Here is a 19,732-nt window from a genome sequence, read left to right as displayed (position 1 = left end):
TACATCACAGAAGACTGAAATATAACAAAACTGTTTGACATAGAAACACTGGATTTTTGATATTTTTTTTAAACAATGTTTATAAATGATGAAATTGTGAAAAATATTCATAACATTCCACCCATGAGGCCTCTAGAGTGCGATTTGACACAGGAAATGGGCACCGTCAAAAACCGCTCCCAAGGATAGTGTGAGAGGATTATTTTAAAAATCCTATTTTCCCTAAACCTCACCCTAACCCAAACTCCTACTTTTCCCTAACCCTAACCCTAACCTTAACCCTGACCTTAACCCTGACCTTAACCCAAAAACCTAAGCCTAAACCTATGCCTAAACCTAAAGCCTAAACCTAAGCCTAAACCTAAGCCTAAAACTAAGCCTAAACCTAAAGCCTAAACCTAAGCCTTTTTATTTATTTTTATTTCACCTTTATTTAACCAGGTAGGCTAGTTGAGAACACCTTTATTTAACCAGGTAGGCTAGTTGAGAACACCTTTATTTAGCCAGGTAGGCTAGTTGAGAACAAGTTCTCATTTACAACTGTGACCTGGTCAAGATAAAGCATAGCAGTGTGAACAGACAGCAACACAGAGTTACACATGGAGTAAACAAGTGTACAGTCAATAACACAGTAGAGAAAAAAGGGGGGAAAAGAGTCTATACATAAAACTAACCCTAGCTCCTAACCCTAAATCTAATTCTAACCATAACCCTCAACCTCCTAGAAATAGAGTTTGACCTTGTGGGGACCAAAATTTGGTCCGATTTCTGTTTGTTTACTATTCTTGTGGGGACACACACACTCAAACTTACACACACTCAGCCATGAGGGACTACGGGTTAGCTTTGCGCTGCACACACACAGATCTATCCCATTCTCTCCTAACCTAGTTGTGTACTATACTATGGCACTCTAGAACCATTGTGCCAAGATCTGGAAACAATCTACACTAGAGCTGTTTTGGTGGCGAAACACCGCATTGCTGTGACAACCCAGGGATGTACTGTAGACTGCATTTGTCATTGAAATGAATGAGTTAAAAGCTTTTCACTTACTTATTAATCCACAGATTGGGTTTCTCTGTGGCTGGGTGGTGTGTGCTGCGTAGGAGAGAATCATGACAGTTTTAAGGCTGTGACTCGATGTACTTTCCACCTCTCCTCTCAAGTGACACCAGTGACAGATTGGCCGTAGAATCAACCCCTACAACAGATGGATTTTCACTAGTCAATAAATGTTGATCTGCCAGACAAATAACCTACTAGATCACTGAAAATACAGTGTCTGTGAATAAAAGTGGAAAAGAGAGAGAGAGAGAGAGAGAGAGAGAGAGAGAGAGAGAGAGAGAGAGAGAGAGAGAGAATAAAAGTGGAAAAGAGGGAGAGAGAGGGGAGAGAGAGAGGGAGAGAGAGGGAGAGGAGAGGACAGAGAGAGACAGAGACAGAGAGACAGAGACAGAGAGAGAGAGAGAGAGAGAGAGAGACAGAGAGAGAGAGAGAGAGAGAGAGAGAGAGAGAGAGAGAGAGAGAGAGAGAGAGAGAGAGAGAGAGGGAGACAGAGAGACAGAGAGAGAGGGAGACAGAGAGAGAGAGAGACAGAGAGAGAGAGAGACGGAGAAAGAGAGAGAGAGAGAGAGAGACCACAATGTTTATATTGGTCACATAAACTAACAGCTGTGAAGACATTGTAATTTAAAGACTAAATCACAGCCTCTCTCTTTCGCTACATGGGGCATTTCGTACAGCTGGTTCTATACCCTGACTACTGATATGTGCAGCAATGATCACTCTTCTCTGAGTGGAGGAGTGGGAAATGATTGTAATGCCTGTGAAACTGTGAGGGTGAGGGAAGAGACATTTTCTGAAGATCTCCCCTGCCAGGCGCTTTGTGATTCCAGGCTGACTGTACTGTAGTCCCAGTGAGGGACCAATCAAACTGTAAGGACATCTGTGATTTGATTTTCCTCTGATTCTCAAAGCCTTCCCAACATGAACAGAGGGCACATACACGCAGCCAGCGTGATTTCACAGATTTTACGATGTTTATAAGGCACTGGGTCAACATGAATTATTATTTCACTGTGTGGATTCTCTGGACCAGCTTATCGTATACATAGTTCCTGTCTGCCTCAGGATCCATGTCATTAGTTCTACAGTATATCACCACTGGTCACTCCTGGACCAATAGCAAGAGATTAGACCCTGGTCCAAATCTGTAACCAATAGCGACTGCCCTTCCTGATAACAGCCTATTGACTCTGTCGAAGACCGCTGCCAAAAACAACACTGGGACTTACTCAAGCCCTTGATTAATCAAGAAAGAGGTCAACAGTTTGATTCTGTCACATTGGATTCATTGTGAAATGTAATCCGTTGTCTCCCAAGAGTTGGCAGTGGTGTCTTCTGTGGGTATTGTTAAGGAGAGGAAGTACTTCTATGTTTGAGGGGAGAGGGGGGTCACTTAGTGTTGTTACAGATGCCATGGGATGGAGCTGAGATCGTTATGGGGCGAGGGAGGTTATTGGGAGGTGTTAAGGATATGTTTTGGATTAGTTTGATTGGTTATAGAGCAGAAGGGAGTATCTGGATGTCTGGATGTTGAGGAAAATGTCCAGCAAGGAGAGGTTTATTAGAGGAACAGGAGAATTCAGGGCCTTGCAGAGGGAAACAGAGTGAGGGATTTTATGCCATTGTAGCTGGAGAGGAGGTAGGAGGAGGTCAGAGGGAGGTAGGAGGAGGTCAGAGGGAGGTAGGAGGAGGTCAGAGGGAGGTAGGAGGAGGTCAGGGGAGGTAGGAGGAGGTCAGAGGGAGGTAGGAGGAGGTCAGAGGGAGGTAGGAGGAGGTCAGAGGGAGGGAGCAGGGGGTCAGAAGGGAGGAATGAGGGGGTCAGAGGGAAGGGAGGAGGGGGTCAGAGGAAAGGGAGGAGATGGTCAGAGGGGAAGAAGTAGGGGGTCAGAAGGGAGGGAGGGAGGAGGGGGTCAGCTGGGTAGTAAGAAATACAGACACAAATTCGAATGGTTGTCCTTCAGCATTTTAGCCTCAACGTTAATATGCAACACCCAGAATCACACACTCCCACACACCCATTGAATAATAACCAGTACATTACATTTTAAGGTATGCTGCATTTAAAGCAGGTGAATGTAGTGCTATGGTGGTCAGGGCTGTTTTCTCAGTAAACAACACAGAGTCTTACGGTCAGTAAACACCCAGCCTATACAGACAACACTACAGGGCTGTTTTCTCAGTAAACAACACAGAGTCTTACGGTCAGTACACACCCAGCCTATACAGACAATACTACAGGGCTGTTTTCTCAGTAAACAACACAGAGTCTTACGGTCAGTACACACCCAGCCTATACAGACAATACTACAGGGCTGTTTTCTCAGTAAACAACACAGAGTCTTACGGTCAGTACACACCCAGCCTATACAGACAATACTACAGGGCTGTTTTCTCAGTAAACAACACAGAGTCTTACGGTCAGTACACACCCAGCCTATACAGACAACACTACAGGGCTGTTTTCTCAGTAAACAACACAGAGTCTTACGGTCAGTACACACCCAGCCTATACAGACAATACTACAGGGCTGTTTTCTCAGTAAACAACACAGAGTCTTACGGTCAGTACACACCCAGCCTATACAGACAATACTACAGGGCTGTTTTCTCAGTAAACAACACAGAGTCTTACGGTCAGTACACACCCAGCCTATACAGACAATACTACAGGGCTGTTTTCTCAGTAAACAACACAGAGTCTTACGGTCAGTACACACCCAGCCTATACAGACAACACTACAGTGAGTGGTAGTTAGATGACTAAATCTTTCAGCATGTTTTTTGGATGTAAACAAAACATACACTGCAAAGTCTCTTTAAAAGACAGGGTGACTTGGGGGGGCGTTTGCACCAAGCCAACAGTTGGTGTAACTGTAGTGTTTGGGTCTCTGTTTTTGCAGGTAAATGTATGGTATTTGCTTTTAGATCAGTGAGTGGTGTGGTGGTGATGTGTTAGAATAACTATGGATGCTGCATTGGGTCAGTCAGAGTCCAGCTCAGCACTTCTAGGATCAGTCTGTCTGTCTGTCTGTCAGACCCCTCTCAGGGCTGGACCACAGCTAGGACACCTCACCTACACACTCAGATCTACTTAGAAATAGTCAGTACCCGACGCCCCACTTCAACAGATGTGTGTGTGTAGCAGGAATTTAAACAGTCAATATCATCATAAAGTGTGATGAGAGATTAGGCGCTATTCCTTCGAGTGACATTTTTCCGTTCATTGATCAAAACATACAAAATCATCTCAGTTTTCTACTCATCTTCCTCTCCACCTGTTGTCTTTCAATGTCAGCGTGGTTTGTCTGCCTGCTGCCTCTGTTCTGTTCTCTCTCCGTTTCCTCCTTTTATACTCCGACCTGTTGTTTCCTCACTGTCTCTTCCTTTTCTTCTCTTCTTCTTCTCCTCCTTCAGCAAAATGATCAAGGTCAGAATCGTTGACGACGAGGAGTATGAGAAAAACAAGACCTTCTACTTGGAGATGGGAGAGCCCCGCCTGATGGAGACCAATGACAATCAAGGTGGGGGAGATAGTCCTGGGGGGTACAGGTCGTGGGGGTCAGACCCCTCTACCCTGACCTCTGACTCTGGGCCCAGCGTCCGCTGCACTGCGCTACACTGCATGTTCACACCAGCAGGGGGCACCAGGAGGAGGCTACTGTGTAGAGTTCATGTCACCACAGGACAGAGTAGGACTACCAGTTACACACACCAAGCAGCGGGCTCCTCTCCCACTCAGTGTGCCCTCAGCAGACGTGAACGTGCAGCAGCCCACCTCGTGTCACCACCACCTCTCATTCCCACGACTGGTCAAGTGTGTGTGATTGTGTGATTGTGCGTGTGTGTCCTTGTGCCTGTGCTTATGTGTGTGTGTTTAACATACATGATTCCAACTCCCCAACGTTGTTGTTTTGTGTCCCTGCAGGAAAACCATAGCCATTAAAATACTTGACCGTGAGGTGTATGATAAACACAGCTACTTCACCCTAGAGCTGCAGACGCCACAATGGAGAAGGAGAGGCCGGACAGGTGTGAGAGAGCTGACCAACTAAATACACTGGGGTTGGAGCTCACTTGGCTCCTCTCCTCTTGTCTTTTATCCTCTCCTCCTTTACTTTACTGTTACTTTCTCCCTCGCTTTTCTGTTCTAATCTGTTCTCCTCCACCTCCAAAGTCTCTATTTGACTCAGTGCACACGCACCTTTCCTCCCTCGCTCTCTCCCTCCTGGCTAACTGCGATTCTCACTTTGCTCAACTTCCTGTGTCCAATGGCCTTAACAATTCACGCCTACAAAGACAATGCTCGTCCAACTCTGTCCTGAAGAGCCCTAGTGCATTAGTGGACATATGCTTGACTAAAATGTTGCATTCTGATGATAGGATATTTATAGGATATCCTTCCCACCAAGTATCTCTGTCCCGTATTCATCACAAGGAATGACAGAAGAAACTGTGGAGATAATGGTAGATATTAGATTGTTTTTATCGCCCAGCACTCCTGGCCAAAAGTGTGTGTGTGTGTGTGTGTGTGTGTGTGTGTGTGTGTGTGTGTGTGTGTGTGTGTGTGTGTGTGTGTGTCTGCTCCACTCAGTTTGTCCTTAGTACCTCACAAAAACCCTCTTAGTTTCAATCTCAACTCTGAAACATTAATAACTGGTCCACCCCTAACTGTTTCTCCGTCATTTATGGATGTGAAATGTTCCTAGTAATGTCACTCGCGATGTATCTATTAATAACGCCACGTTTACCATACAACCCAATGGAGATTTACGATACACTGATCAAAGAGTGAGGTTTAATAAAACATAAATACAGGATGAAGATCAACCCCCCCCAATCCTCGAGATTCACGACAACCTGACAAGTCATAAAAGAAGATCAAAGTCTTGTTCAGTCTAACGATGCCAGATCCCTGAGAAAATACAATTCCATGGAAGCAATTTAATCTCTGCTTTCTCTGGAGTGAAGCTTTAAAATACTTTATTTTACAACAGGAGAAATATGATTCAACCTGTTAGCACAAAAGCGCTGCCATAAGCAGTGATGCTAAAGTATTTCCTGTGTGTTTTAGTGTCGTCGTTGTAGAAGCTGGTGACTGCTGGGAGTTTTATGATCAAGCCTATAGGTCCCTCTAATGTCCCTTCTGTCCTTCTGATTAAACCCACCAAGTTACCCTCTAATGTCCCTTCTGTCCTTCTGATTAAACCCACCAAGTTACCCTCTAATGTCCCTTCTGTCCTTCTGATTAAACCCACAAAGTTACCCTCTAATGTCCCTTCTGTCCTTTCTGATTAAACCCACCAAGTTACCCTCTAATGTCCCTTCTGTCCTTCTGATTAAACCCACCAGGTTACCCTCTAATGTCCCTTCTGTCCTTCTGATTAAACCCACCAAGTTACCCTCTAATGTCCCTTCTGTCCTTCTGATCCTTCCCTCTAATGTCCCTTCTGTCCTTCTGATTAAACCCACCAAGTTACCCTCTAATGTCCCTTCTGTCCTTCTGATTAAACCCACCAAGTTACCCTCTAATGTCCCTTCTGTCCTTTCTGATTAAACCCACCAAGTTACCCTCTAATGTCCCTTCTGTCCTTCTGATTAAACCCACCAGGTTACCCTCTAATGTCCCTTCTGTCCTTCTGATTAAACCCACCAAGTTACCCTCTAATGTCCCTTCTGTCCTTTCTGATTAAACCCACCAAGTTACCCTCTAATGTCCCTTCTGTCCTTCTGATTAAACCCACCAGGTTACCCTCTAATGTCCCTTCTGTCCTTCTGATTAAACCCACCAAGTTACCCTCTAATGTCCCTTCTGTCCTTCTGATTAAACCCACCAGGTTACCCTCTAATGTCCCTTCTGTCCTTCTGATTAAACCCACCAAGTTACCCTCTAATGTCCCTTCTGTCCTTCTGATTAAACCCACCAAGTTACCCTCTAATGTCCCTTCTGTCCTTCTGATTAACCCCACCAAGTTACCCTCTAATGTCCCTTCTGTCCTTTCTGATTAAACCCACCAAGTTACCCTCTAATGTCCCTTCTGTCCTTTCTGATTAAACCCACCAAGTTACCCTCTAATGTCCCTTCTGTCCTTCTGATTAAACCCACCTAGTTACCCTCTAATGTCCCTCTTTGTCCATCTGATTAAACCCACCAAGTTACCCTCTAATGTCCCTCTTTGTCCATCTGATTAAATCCACCAGGTTACCCTCTAATGTCACTCTTTGTCCATCTGATTAAACTCACCAAGTTACCCTCTAATGTCCCTTCTGTCCTTCTGATTAAACCCACCAGGTTACCCTCTAATGTCCTCTTTGTCCATCTGATTAAACCCACCAGGTTACCCTCTAATGTCCCTTCTGTCCATCTGATTAAACCCACCAGGTTACCTTCTAATGTCCCTCTTTGTCCATCTGATTAAACCCACCAAGTTACCCTCTAATGTCCCTTCTGTCATTCTGATTAAACCCACCAAGTTACCCTCTAATGTCCCTTCTGTCCTTCTGATTAAACCCACCAGGTTACCCTCTAATGTCCCTCTTTGTCCATCTGATTAAACCCACCAGGTTACCTAATGTCTCTTCCCACTTCCCAGCCTCCTCTGCTATGTGGTGATTATTGACCCTGGTTTCCCAGCCATGTCCTGTTATAGTCTATTAACTAGGCAGCAGTATGAGGGATAGAGGGCCGAATGCAGGAGGGGAGGCGGGAGGGCTGTAACAGACCACAGTAATGGCCACATATTCTGTGGACTAGTTATTATATTATAACGTTATCTTTTACAAGCGCAGAGTCTGTAACTACCGCTGAACCAGCTCAGTGCTGCTGGATCAATTCCTAATATAACAGTCAGCATGTTTGAGTTATGCTCCCCTGGAAAGAGAAAAACTGCTAAAACAATCTGTTCTCATCCTAGCTACATTGGAAGTGTGTGTGTGTGTGTGTGTGTGTGTGTGTGTGTGTGTGTGTGTGTGTGTGTGTGTGTGTGTGTGTGTGTGTGTGTGTGTGTGTGTGTGTGTGTGTGTGTGTGTGTGTGTGTGTGTGTGTGTGTGTTTAGTTATTATCATAATGTTTTATTATTGAACCTTTATTTAACTAGACAAGTCAGCTAAGAACAAATCTTTATTTACAATGACGGCCTCCCAAAAGGCCTCCTGCGGGGACGGGGGCTGAGGTTAAAAATGTAAACAGAGAGACCACAACACTACATAAAGAGAGACTGAAGACAACAACATAGCAAGGCAGCAACACATGGCAACACAGCATGGTATAAACACAACATGACAGCAACATGGTAGCAACACAACATGGTAGCTGCACACAACATGGTACAACCATTATTGGGTACAGTCAACAGCACAAAGGGCAAGAAGGTAAAGACAACAATACATCACACAAAGCAGCCACAACTGTCAGTAAGAGTGTCTATGATTGAGTCTTTGAATGAATAGATTGAGATAAACCCGAGCACTGAAGGTGATCCTTGGTAAAGATTACCACTCCTCCACCTTTGGAAGATCTGTTTTGCCGAAAAAGGTTAAAACCAGAAAGGTTAACATCAGTATTCAAAACACTGTTCCTTAACCACGTCTCAGTAATGACCAACACATCTGGATTGGAGCTGTTAACCCACACTTTCAAATTATCCATTTTAGGTAATAAGCTTCTAGTGTTAACGAGCAGAAAACCCAGGCTTTTACGAGAGTAGAAATCAGTGAAGCGGATATCAGAGCCAGGATATCAAAGTCAGGATTGGGGCCAGCAGCAGTAGCTGGGCCAGGATGTACATGCACATTTCCAGATATGTCTGTGTCTATGAGTGTATGTGAATGTATGTGCATTCTTGTGTGTGTGTGTGTGTGTGTGTGTGTGTGTGTGTGTGTGTGTGTGTGTGTGTGTGTGTGTGTGTGTGTGTGTGTGTGTGTGTGTGTGTGTGTGTGTGTGTGTGTGTGTGTGTGTGTGTGTGTGTGTCTCTACTGACACAGTCCATGAATCCCCAGCAGGCCTCTGGAGGGAGCGATCAAAAATAATGGGTGATGACTGACTGACTGAGCCCAACAAGCAAACAGTAATTACTGCTCTGCCTCCTCTTTAAACTGAGCCCCACCAACACCGTTAGTACAGCTAGCTCCGTTAGCATCATTAGCCTCCACTCATGTGAAGGGAGACCGAGGAGACAGTGTTTTAAGACGAGTGGAGAGGTAAACAGCTGCAGTCCCTGAAGTAGCTCCACTTCCCCCTGACAAACACAGCTGCTAATTAATGTGAAACTCTGATTGCCTGAGAGGAAAACAAAACCAAAACAAGATTTAAGGCTGGCAGTATGTTTGTTCACAATTAGCTCTCTCAATCTTCATGCTTTATGGAGATAAGGTTTCATTTTATAGCCAGGAAGTTTTTTTATTATTATTTTTTATTATTTTACCCCCTTTTCTCCCCAATTTCATGGTATCCAATTGTTAGTAATTACTATCTTGTCTCATCGCTACGAGTAAGGGCTCGGGAGAGACGAAGGTCGAAAGCCATGCGTCCTCCGAAACATGACCCAACCAAGCCGCACTGCTTCTTAACACAGCACGCATCCAACCCGGAAGCCAGCCACACCAATGTGTCGGGAGGAAACACCGTGCACCTGGCGACCTTGGTTAACGTGCGCTGCGCCCAGCCCGCCACAGGAGTCACTAGTGCACGATGAGACAAGGATATCCCTACCGGCCAAACCCTCACAACACTAGGCCAATTGTGCATCGCCCCATGGACCTACCGGGTGCGGCCGGCTGCGACAGAGCGCGAACCCAGAGTCTCTGGTGGCACAGCTAGTGCTGAGATGCAGTGCCCTAGACCACTGCGCCACCCAGGAGGCCTATAGCCAGGAATTTGGCAGCGCTTCATGTGAACTAAGTACAGTACTACTTCAAATATTTGCAATCAAAACTCTGCCAAAGAAAGTGAACTGGAGTTGGGTGAAACAATGTTTTTCCTGAAATGTAACCTATGTTTACTCAAACACAAACATGTCTGATATGATTTACCTTGTATACATACCTCACAATAGAAAGGCATTAAGACACAGACAGACAAGCAGTCAGGTAGTCAGGCACTCAGGCAGTCAGGCAGACATTCAAGCAGTCAGGTAGTCAGGCACTCAGGCAGTCAGGCAGACAGTCAAGCAGTCAGACAGACAGACAGACAGACAGTGGGGCCCTCCACTGGGGCCCTAGACCCCAGGCCCCACCATCTCCCAGTATTCCTTTCTCTCTGTCTCTCTGTCTGAGTGAGTGATCCGTGCTGACAACAGCCTGACCTGGGGTCTCAGAGCTGCATGTGACTGGGGTCTCAGAGCTGCATGTGACTGGGGTCTCAGAGCTGCATGTGACTGGGGTCTCAGAGCTGCATGTGACTGGGGTCTCAGAGCTGCATGTGACTGGGGTCTCAGAGCTGCATGTGACTGGGGTCTCAGAGCTGCATGTGACTGGGGTCTCAGAGCTGCATGTGACTGGGGTCTCAGAGCTGCATGTGACTGGGGTCTCAGAGCTGCATGTGACTGGGGTCTCAGAGCTGCATGTGACTGGGGTCTCAGAGCTGCATGTGACTGGGGTCTCAGAGCTGCATGTGACTGGGGTCTCAGAGCTGCATGTGACTGGGGTCTCAGAGCTGCATGTGACTGGGGTCTCAGAGCTGCATGTGACTGGGGTCTCAGAGCTGCATGTGACTGGGGTCTCAGAGCTGCATGTGACTGGGGTCTCAGAGCTGCATGTGACTGGGGTCTCAGAGCTGCATGACTGGGGTCTCAGAGCTGCATGTGACTGGGGTCTCAGAGCTGGGGTCTCAGAGCTGCATGTGACTGGGGTCTCAGAGCTGCATGTGACTGGGGTCTCAGAGCTGCATGTGACTGGGGTCTCAGAGCTGCATGTGACTGGGGTCTCAGAGCTGCATGTGACTGGGGTCTCAGAGCTGTATGTGACTGGGGTCTCAGAGCTGCATGTGACTGGGGTCTGAGCTGCATGTCTCAGAGCTGCATGTGACTGGGGTCTCAGAGCTGCATGTGACTGGGGTCTCAGAGCTGCATGTGACTGGGGTCTCAGAGCTGCATGTGACTCTCAGGGGTCTCAGAGCTGCATGTGACTGGGGTCTCAGAGCTGTATGTGACTGGGGTCTCAGGGGTCTCAGCTGCATGTGACTGGGGTCTCAGAGCTGCATGTGACTGGGGTCTCAGAGCTGCATGTGACTGGGGTCTCAGAGCTGCATGTGACTGGGGTCTCAGAGCTGCATGTGACTGGGGTCTCAGAGCTGCATGTGACTGGGGTCTCAGAGCTGTATGTGACTGGGGTCTCAGAGCTGGATGTGACTGGGGTCTCAGAGCTGCTCATGTGACTGGGGTCTCAGAGCTGAGCTGCATGTGACTGGGGTCTCAGAGCTGCATGTGACTGGGGTCTCAGAGCTGTATGTGACTGGGGTCTCAGAGCTGCATGTGACTGGGGTCTCAGAGCTGCATGTGACTGGGGTCTCAGAGCTGCATGTGACTGGGGTCTCAGAGCTGCATGTGACTGGGGTCTCAGAGCTGCATGTGACTGGGGTCTCAGAGCTGCATGTGACTGGGGTCTCAGAGCTGCATGTGACTGGGGTCTCAGAGTGACTGGGGTCTCAGAGCTGTGACTGGGGTCTCAGAGCTGCATGTGACTGGGGTCTCAGAGCTGTATGTGACTCAGGGGTGACTCAGAGCTGCATGTGACTGGGGTCTCAGAGCTGTATGTGACTGGGGTCTCAGAGCTGTATGTGACTGGGGTCTCAGAGCTGCATGTGACTGGGGTCTCAGAGCTGCATGTGACTGGGGTCTCAGAGCTGTATGTGACTGGGGTCTCAGAGCTGTATGTGACTGGGGTCTCAGAGCTGTATGTGACTGGGGTCTCAGAGCTGTATGTGACTGGGGTCTCAGAGCTGTATGTGACTGGGGTCTCAGAGCTGTATGTGACTGGGGTCTCAGAGCTGTATGTGACTGGGGTCTCAGAGCTGTATGTGACTGGGGTCCGAAGCCTCTCTTCTTTTTCCCCTTCTTTTTTTGTTGTCTGTTCTCTATTTCTTTTAAGGCCTTGTGAGTGTCTCCCTTCTGAGTAGAAGTTTGTGTGTGTTAAAGTAGTGGTGTTAAACTAGTGTCTGGGGGGCTTGTGGCTAATGAATGCTGTAATTATCTTCTCCTAGTGACAGGTCTCTAGAAAAAGACAAGCAAACATCTGGCACCTATAAGAGCCACAATGACACTCTGGTATGAATCGCCTGTACTGAGCTAGTGAGACTTCAACTATGTGGGTTCATTAATTACACTAAGACAATGTTGATGACATGTGTAATGTAAATATGCATTTAAATGTATGTGAGATTTGTAAATATGTGGGTAGAGCAGTAGACTAATTACAGCAGGCACATTACAGAGACAGGGATGGTATAAATGTTTATATCTATGGTTAATTGGCTAGACTGCAGAGGCGTTATAGGTATAGTCTCACACCACACGCTTGTTCATACTGGACATATCAGTCTGGAAGGGTTGACTTTGGCTTAAAAGGGCAATCAGCAGTTTACGCATTTTATTTCCGGCTCGTTTCGGTAAAAAGCTGAGGGATGGGGCTGGAGAAATGTAATCAAATGCATATACAGAGCTATGGATGCAAGGACTGACCATCCATGATATCACAATTATAGTTTTAACCATGTTTTGAGGCTATACAGTATTTGTTTACATTTACATATTTATTTATTTTACAAACATTGAGGTAAAACAAGCTATATTTTGGGTTCTGATGGGGTACGATAGTTGAAGCTCACGAGGCATTAATAAATTATATTTAGAAGAATCAATGGGTACATTTCATACATTTATAAGTCTAAAAATGGATGTATCAACTGCAGATTGCCCCTTTAAGGCCTCAATCCACTGAAGAACTTTGTGGAAATAAAACACTGAAAAAAGTGTAGCCATCAAAGGCAATAACAGTGTGATAGCATTGCTACTGTACTCTCCAATTCACCTCAATATCCATTATTAAGAATGAAATTCTGTAACACTCCCTCTGCTACAGTGCATGTGAAGTGTGCGAACCCTCTCTGAAAGGTCACAGAACACTACCGGCTCTCCACTGTGAAGTCATGATATTCTGTCCTCTATAGTTTGGGAGAGTACCTGTACGGGATGAATATCATTAAAAAGGTTATGTTTATTGAATATAAACAGCGTGTTTATTGAATATAACATAGATGCTTTTTACATATTCTTTATAATATAGATGTTATCAAGTCTTAAAGATTCAAAATGTCAAAATGCTCCAGCTAGCCCAGGATATGGAACAGGATATGGAACAAGATGTGGAACAGGATGTGGAACAGGATATGGAACAGGATGTGGAACAGGATATGGAACAGGATGTGGAACAGGATATGGAACAGGATATGGAACAGGATGTGGAACAGGATATGGAACAGGATGTGGAACATGATATGGAACAGGATATGGAACAGGATATGGAACAGGATGTGGAACAGGATATGGAACAGGATGTGGAACAGGATATGGAACAGGATATGGAACAGGATGTGGAACAGGATATGGAACAGGATGTGGAACAGGATATGGAACAGGATATGGAACAGGATGTGGAACAGGATATGGAACAGGATATGGAACAGGATGTGGAACAGGATATGGAACAGGATATGGAACAGGATGTGGAACAGGTGATGTTAAGACTCTTAACTGTGAGTGTCAGCTGAAGAAGTATAGAATTCTATTGTTTTCACTGAGCTTCATCCTGCAGTCAGATAAGCATCAGTGGATGCAGTCTGACTCGAGGTGACAGGGTGGGTGGGCTCTGTTAGACTCTTATGAAGAATATCTATTTTAAAAAGCTTAACGAATTACATAGCTCAGTCTATACAGAACCAAATGAGAGCATTCTGTGGACTGGGTGGTACTGGACATTCACAGACACACACCCTAGGTCATCTGGAGACTGGTAAGAGATCTTGTTACATACACCCCTCTCCAGCTACGCCCTCCTTCTCCTCAATCTGTTTAGATGTTCTCTGTTCTCCTCTGAAACCAGATGATCAAAGCATGGCCACCTAACCTCGCAATGGTCCACAGCTGGCAGCTCCCATTAAGCCTTCTGCATTCTTCCTCCCGAAGAAAAAGAAGTGTGAATAGCTTTCCCCAAAAAGGCAAATCTGCACGTTTGAACTCCACATGTCTAAAGAAGTTGAAGAAGTATCGACCGAAACACAATGAACACACAGTTTAACACAACATAGAAACACAATGAACACACAGTTTAACACAACAGAGAAACACAATGAACACACAGTTTAACACAACAGAGAAACACAATGAACACACAGTTTAACACAACAGAGAAACACAATGAACACACAGTTTAACACAACAGAGAAACACAATGAACACACAGTTTAACACAACAGAAAAACACAATGAACACACAGTTTAACACAACAGAGAAACACAATGAACACACAGTTTTACACAACAGAGGCAGGGGGGGAAAGAAGATAGGAGGAGGACCAATGAAAAATAGGCAGAGAGAGAAAGAAAATTGGAGGAGGACCAATGAAAAACAGGCAGAGAGAGAAAGAAGATAGGAGGAGGACCAATGAAAAACAGGCAGAGAGAGAAAGACACAGGAGGCATAACCAAACCTCTCTCCCAGGATGTCCTATGGATGATTGAGAGCGACACTAATATAGAATACACAGCGTTCCTCCATCCCTCCACAGAACATTCTGCCAGGGTCAGTCAGATGTATTCTGCAGGGTTACGGTGCGGTAGCCACCACTCTGAGGAAGGGGATGGATAACAAGGTTACTGAGGCAGTAGTAATTACACCTGAGACTCACCTCTCCTTTAATTGAGTTCATCAAGTCACTCGTTAGACACAGTGAACCGCAGCCTCTCATGGTAGGTGAGGTTTACATGCTGATCAGCTGACGTGAGTTTTGTAGCATTTTCAGCCCTGTCAGTCAGTAGTAGGCTGTGTTGAGCTGCATAAGACATATTGAAAGCATATTTATTTATCCAGGTTGTCGCTGTAAAATTAAGAATGTAATTGTTCATGTGGTACATAGTCAAGGCAAGCCAATACAGTACAAACATGCTTAGTCACCGAGCCATACTAAAGCACCCTGAGTAATGGAATTTGCAGCTCCAATATCCTCCTCCAAAGTCTTTGATCCTGATTTGGCCCCTTTACCTCCACCCTCCTCTTGTTGCGCCAGTGTGACTGGGTTTGAATGGTGGGGCGACGGAGGGGAACGAATGGCGTTGGATCTGACGCTAATCCACAATGCACTGCTCTGCTGTAAACTGTGAACTGTTCCCCTCACACCAAATCAGATCACTGCACCGGGCTGTGTGACAGTGGTGGCTCTACATTACCGCCACACGCCCCATAGATTGAGATTGAATTAGAGAAAGAGAGAGATGGAAAGAGTGAGAGAGAGAGATGGAAAGAGAGAGAGAGAGATGGAAAGAGAGAGAGAGAGGGAGATGGAAGAAGTGAGAGAGATGGAGAGAGAAAGAGAGATGGAAAAAGAGAAAGCGAGAGAGATGGAAGAAGTGAGAGAGATGGAAAGAGAGAGAGAGAGATGGAAAGAGAGAGAGAGGGAGATGGAAGAAGTGAGAGAGATGGAGAGAGAGAGAGAGAGAGAGAGAGAGAGAGAGAGAGAGAGAGAGAGAGAGAGAGAGAGAGAGAGAGAGAGAGAGAGAGGGAAAGAGAGAGAGGGAGAGAGAAGAAGAGAGAGAGAGGGAGAGAGAGAGAGAGAGAGAGAGAGAGAGAGAGAGAGAGAGATGGAAAGAGTGAGAGAGAGATGGAAGAAGTGAGAGAGATGGAAAGAGAGAGAGAGAGAGAGAGAGAGAGAGAGAGAGAGAGAGAGAGAGAGAGAGATGGAAAGAGAGAGAAGGAAAGAGGGAGTGAGAAAGAGACCGTAGAGCCAATAGAACCCTGTGTGGTTGGTATTAGATAATAGCAGGAGATGTTCCAGTAGTCATACCCAGTCTCCAAGACATTCTCTGTTTTATCGTCATCCTTTTGGATTTGAATTCACACGGTTTAATAGGACTCACAAGTCACAGTAGTCCTATAGCTTCTCACTACAAAGTCATGTCAGCTGACAGTAATATCATCATGGGTTTATGTGTTCAGAGGGGTGAAAACTAGGTCATGGTATGACATGATATATTCCTCTCAGAACTTGACAGGTTTTATAATATAGTGACAGAACATCCTTCCAGCCTCATGTAGAATGCTGTAGAACACTGTACATGAATACAACAATGGCTTGTTGGCTCTGAAGAACGTCCACAGAAAATGCTGTTTGATCTTGATTCTGTAAGCTTGAGGTGGAGGTTTTGTGTCCTAACTCTCCCCTCCCTCCACTCTTAGAGGGCGGCAGGTAGCCTAGCAGTTAGCACGTTGGGCCAGTAACAGAAAGGTTGCTGTTTGACTACCCGAGTCGACAAGGTGAAAAATCTCTCGATGTGCCCTTGAGCAAGGCACTTAACCCTAATATGCTCCAGGGGTGGTGTATTACTGTGGCTGACCCTGTAAAACAACACATTTTACTGCACCTGTCCAGTGTGAACGACAATAGAAGACCCTTTTATGTTTTAGCTATACACTGTGAGCAGCCGATCGCAGCAGCTTAACATTATTGTATTACTGTGCTCACCCAGCTGCACAGGCACTCAGGTTGGTACAGTAATGTTGTAGATAATGACCTGGACTCCAGTAAGAATCCCTCCACCAACTACACCCCTGACAAACCTAATGGGCCAAACCCAGCTTGATATCCCTCCACAAAAAAACACACACAACACCCCCTCGTGATAATAACACAGTGGAAAATACCTCAGCAAACAGGCCTAACATCTCATTATTTAACCAGATCTGAAATCAAGTCATAATGATCTTCCCTCTCTTGTGTAACACTGGAGCGATACTACAATGTCTGGACTGACTGTATAGCTTAATGATGGATGTACTGTACACTCACCCAACATGGATACTACAATGTCTGGACTGACTGTATAGCTTAATGATGGATGTACTGTACACTCACCCAACATGGATACTACAAGGTCTGGACTGACTGTATAGCTTAATGATGGATGTACTGTACACTCACCCAACATGGATACTACAAGGTCTGGACTGACTGTATAGCTTAATGATGGATGTACTGTACACTCACCCAACATGGATACTACAAGGTCTGGACTGACTGTATAGCTTAATGATGGATGTACTGTACACTCACCCAACATGGATACTACAAGGTCTGGACTGACAGAGGGAGGGAGAGAGATGGAAAGACAGAGGGAGAGAGATGGAAAGACAGAGGGAGAAATAGAGAGATGAAAAGGTAGAGGGAGAGATAGAGAGAGATGGAAATACAGAGGGAGACATGAAGAGAGAGAGATAGAGAGAGAGAGAGAGAGAGAGAGAGAGAGAGAGAGAGAGAGAGAGAGAGAGAGAGAGAGAGAGAGAGAGAGAGAGAGAAAAGACAGAGAGAGAGATAGAGAGAGATGGAAATACAGAGGGAGAGAGAGATAGAGAGAGAGAGGGAGAGAGAGAGAGAGAGAGAGAGAGAGAAAAAGATGGAAAGACAGAGGGAGAGATAGAGAGAGAGATGGAAAGACAGAGGGAGAGATAGAGAGAGATGGAAAGATAGAGGGAGAGATAGAGAGAGATGGAAAGACAGAGGGAGAGATAGAGAGAGAGATGGAAAGATAGAGGGAGAGATAGAGAGAGATGGAAAGACAGACAGAGAGAGAGAGAGAGAGAGAGAGAGAGAGAGAGAGAGAGAGAGAGAGAGGGGGAGAGAGAGAGAGATGGAAAGACAGAGAGAGAGAGGGAGAGAGATGGAAAGACAGAGAGAGAGAGATGGAAAGACAGAGGGAGAGAGAGAGAGAGATGGAAAGACAGAGAGAGAGAGAGAGAGAGAGAGAGAGAGAGAGAGAGAGAGAGAGAGAGAGAGAGAGAGAGAGAGAGAGAGAGAGAGAGAGAGAGAGAGAGAGAGAGAGAGAGAGAGAGGAAAGACAGAGAGAGAGAGATGGAAAGACAGACAGAGAGAGAGAGAGAGAGAGAGAGAGAGAGAGAGAGAGAGAGAGAGAGAGAGAGAGATGGAAAGACAGAGGGATTGACTCAACCCTTCACTAATAATGATAAGAACTAAATAGCTACCGACAGCAGTAGCTGTAGAATGCTGCAATATGTTGTTGGTTTAGTGGTCAAAGGTGACTGACTGTATAGCCGTATTGGTTCTACACTACATATACAACACAATGTGGACACCCCTTCAAATTAGTGGATTTGGCTATTTCAGCCACACTCGTTTCTGACAGGTGTATAAAATCGAGCACACCACCATGCAATCTCCATAGACAAACATTGTCAGTAGAATGGCCTTACTGACTTACAATGTGGCACCGTCATAGAATGCCACCTTTCCAACAAGTCAGTTCGTCACATTTTTGCCCTGCTAGAGCTTCCCCGGTCAACTGTATGCCACAAAATGGTAGGCCACACAAGCTCACAGAAGTGGTAGGCGACACAAGCTCACAGAAGTGGTAGGCGACACAAGCTCACAGAAGTGGTAGGCCACACAAGCTCACAGAAGTGGTAGGCCACACAAGCTCACAGAAGTGGTAGGCCACACAAACTCACAGAAGTGGTAGGCCACACAAGCTCACAGAAGTGGTAGGCCACACAAGCTCACAGAAGTGGTAGGCCACACTCAAGAAGTGGTAGGCACACAAGCTCACAGAAGTGGTAGGCCACACAAGCTCACAGAAGTGGTAGGCCACACAAGCTCACAGAAGTGGTAGGCCACACAAACTCACAGAAGTGGTAGGCGACACAAGCTCACAGAAGTGGTAGGCCACACAAGCTCACAGAAGTGGTAGGCCACACAAGCTCACAGAAGTGGTAGGCCACACAAACTCACAGAAGTGGTAGGCCACACAAGCTCACAGAAGTGGTAGGCCACACAAGCTCACAGAAGTGGTAGGCCACACAAGCTCACAGAAGTGGTAGGCCACACAAGCTCACAGAAGTGGTAGGCCACACAAGCTCACAGAAGTGGTAGGCCACACAAGCTCACAGAAGTGGTAGGCGACACAAGCTCACAGAAGTGGTAGGCCACACAAGCTCACAGAAGTGGTAGGCCACACAAGCTCACAGAAGTGGTAGGCCACACAAGCTCACAGAAGTGGTAGGCCACACAAGCTCACAGAAGTGGTAGGCCACACAAGCTCACAGAAGTGGTAGGCCACACAAGCTCACAGAAGTGGTAGGCCACACAAGCTCACAGAAGTGGTAGGCCACACAAGCTCACAGAACTGGACCACCGAGTGCTGAAGCACCTAGCGCTTAAAAATCGTCTGTCCCCGCAGCAATGTTCCAACATCTAGTGGAAAGCCTTCCCAGAAGAGTGCAGGTTAATAGCAGCAAGGGGGACCAACTCCATATTAATACCCATCATTTTGGAATGAAATGAGTTTATAGTGACATCCAACCCCACATTCCATGTGACAATCATCTCTCCCCCCAATGTTTATTAAGATGTTAACTCAGAAATAGGTTTTAAATATTCCTCTCCCTTTCC

The 19,732-nt window shown here is 46.1% G+C and overlaps 1 protein-coding gene across 1 annotated transcript in view; it reads left to right on the top strand.

Moving 5' to 3' along the window:
* The first annotated feature begins 4,464 nt into the window (after positions 1-4,464).
* LOC118371802 (sodium/calcium exchanger 1-like) overlaps positions 4,465-19,732 on the top strand; it is a 58,888-nt gene continuing 43,620 nt past the window's right edge. Inside the window, exon 1 of the mRNA XM_052498693.1 lies at positions 4,465-4,589. Coding sequence (XP_052354653.1) covers positions 4,487-4,589 — 103 coding nt within the window. The 5' untranslated portion in view covers positions 4,465-4,486. The remainder of the gene's footprint in view (positions 4,590-19,732) is intronic.

The sequence above is a fragment of the Oncorhynchus keta genome, chromosome 36 (genome assembly GCF_023373465.1).
Source record: "Oncorhynchus keta strain PuntledgeMale-10-30-2019 chromosome 36, Oket_V2, whole genome shotgun sequence".
Taxonomy (NCBI): domain Eukaryota; kingdom Metazoa; phylum Chordata; class Actinopteri; order Salmoniformes; family Salmonidae; genus Oncorhynchus; species Oncorhynchus keta.
The sequence above is the reverse complement of the archived record's forward strand: the minus strand, read 5'-3'. Positions and strand labels throughout refer to the sequence as shown.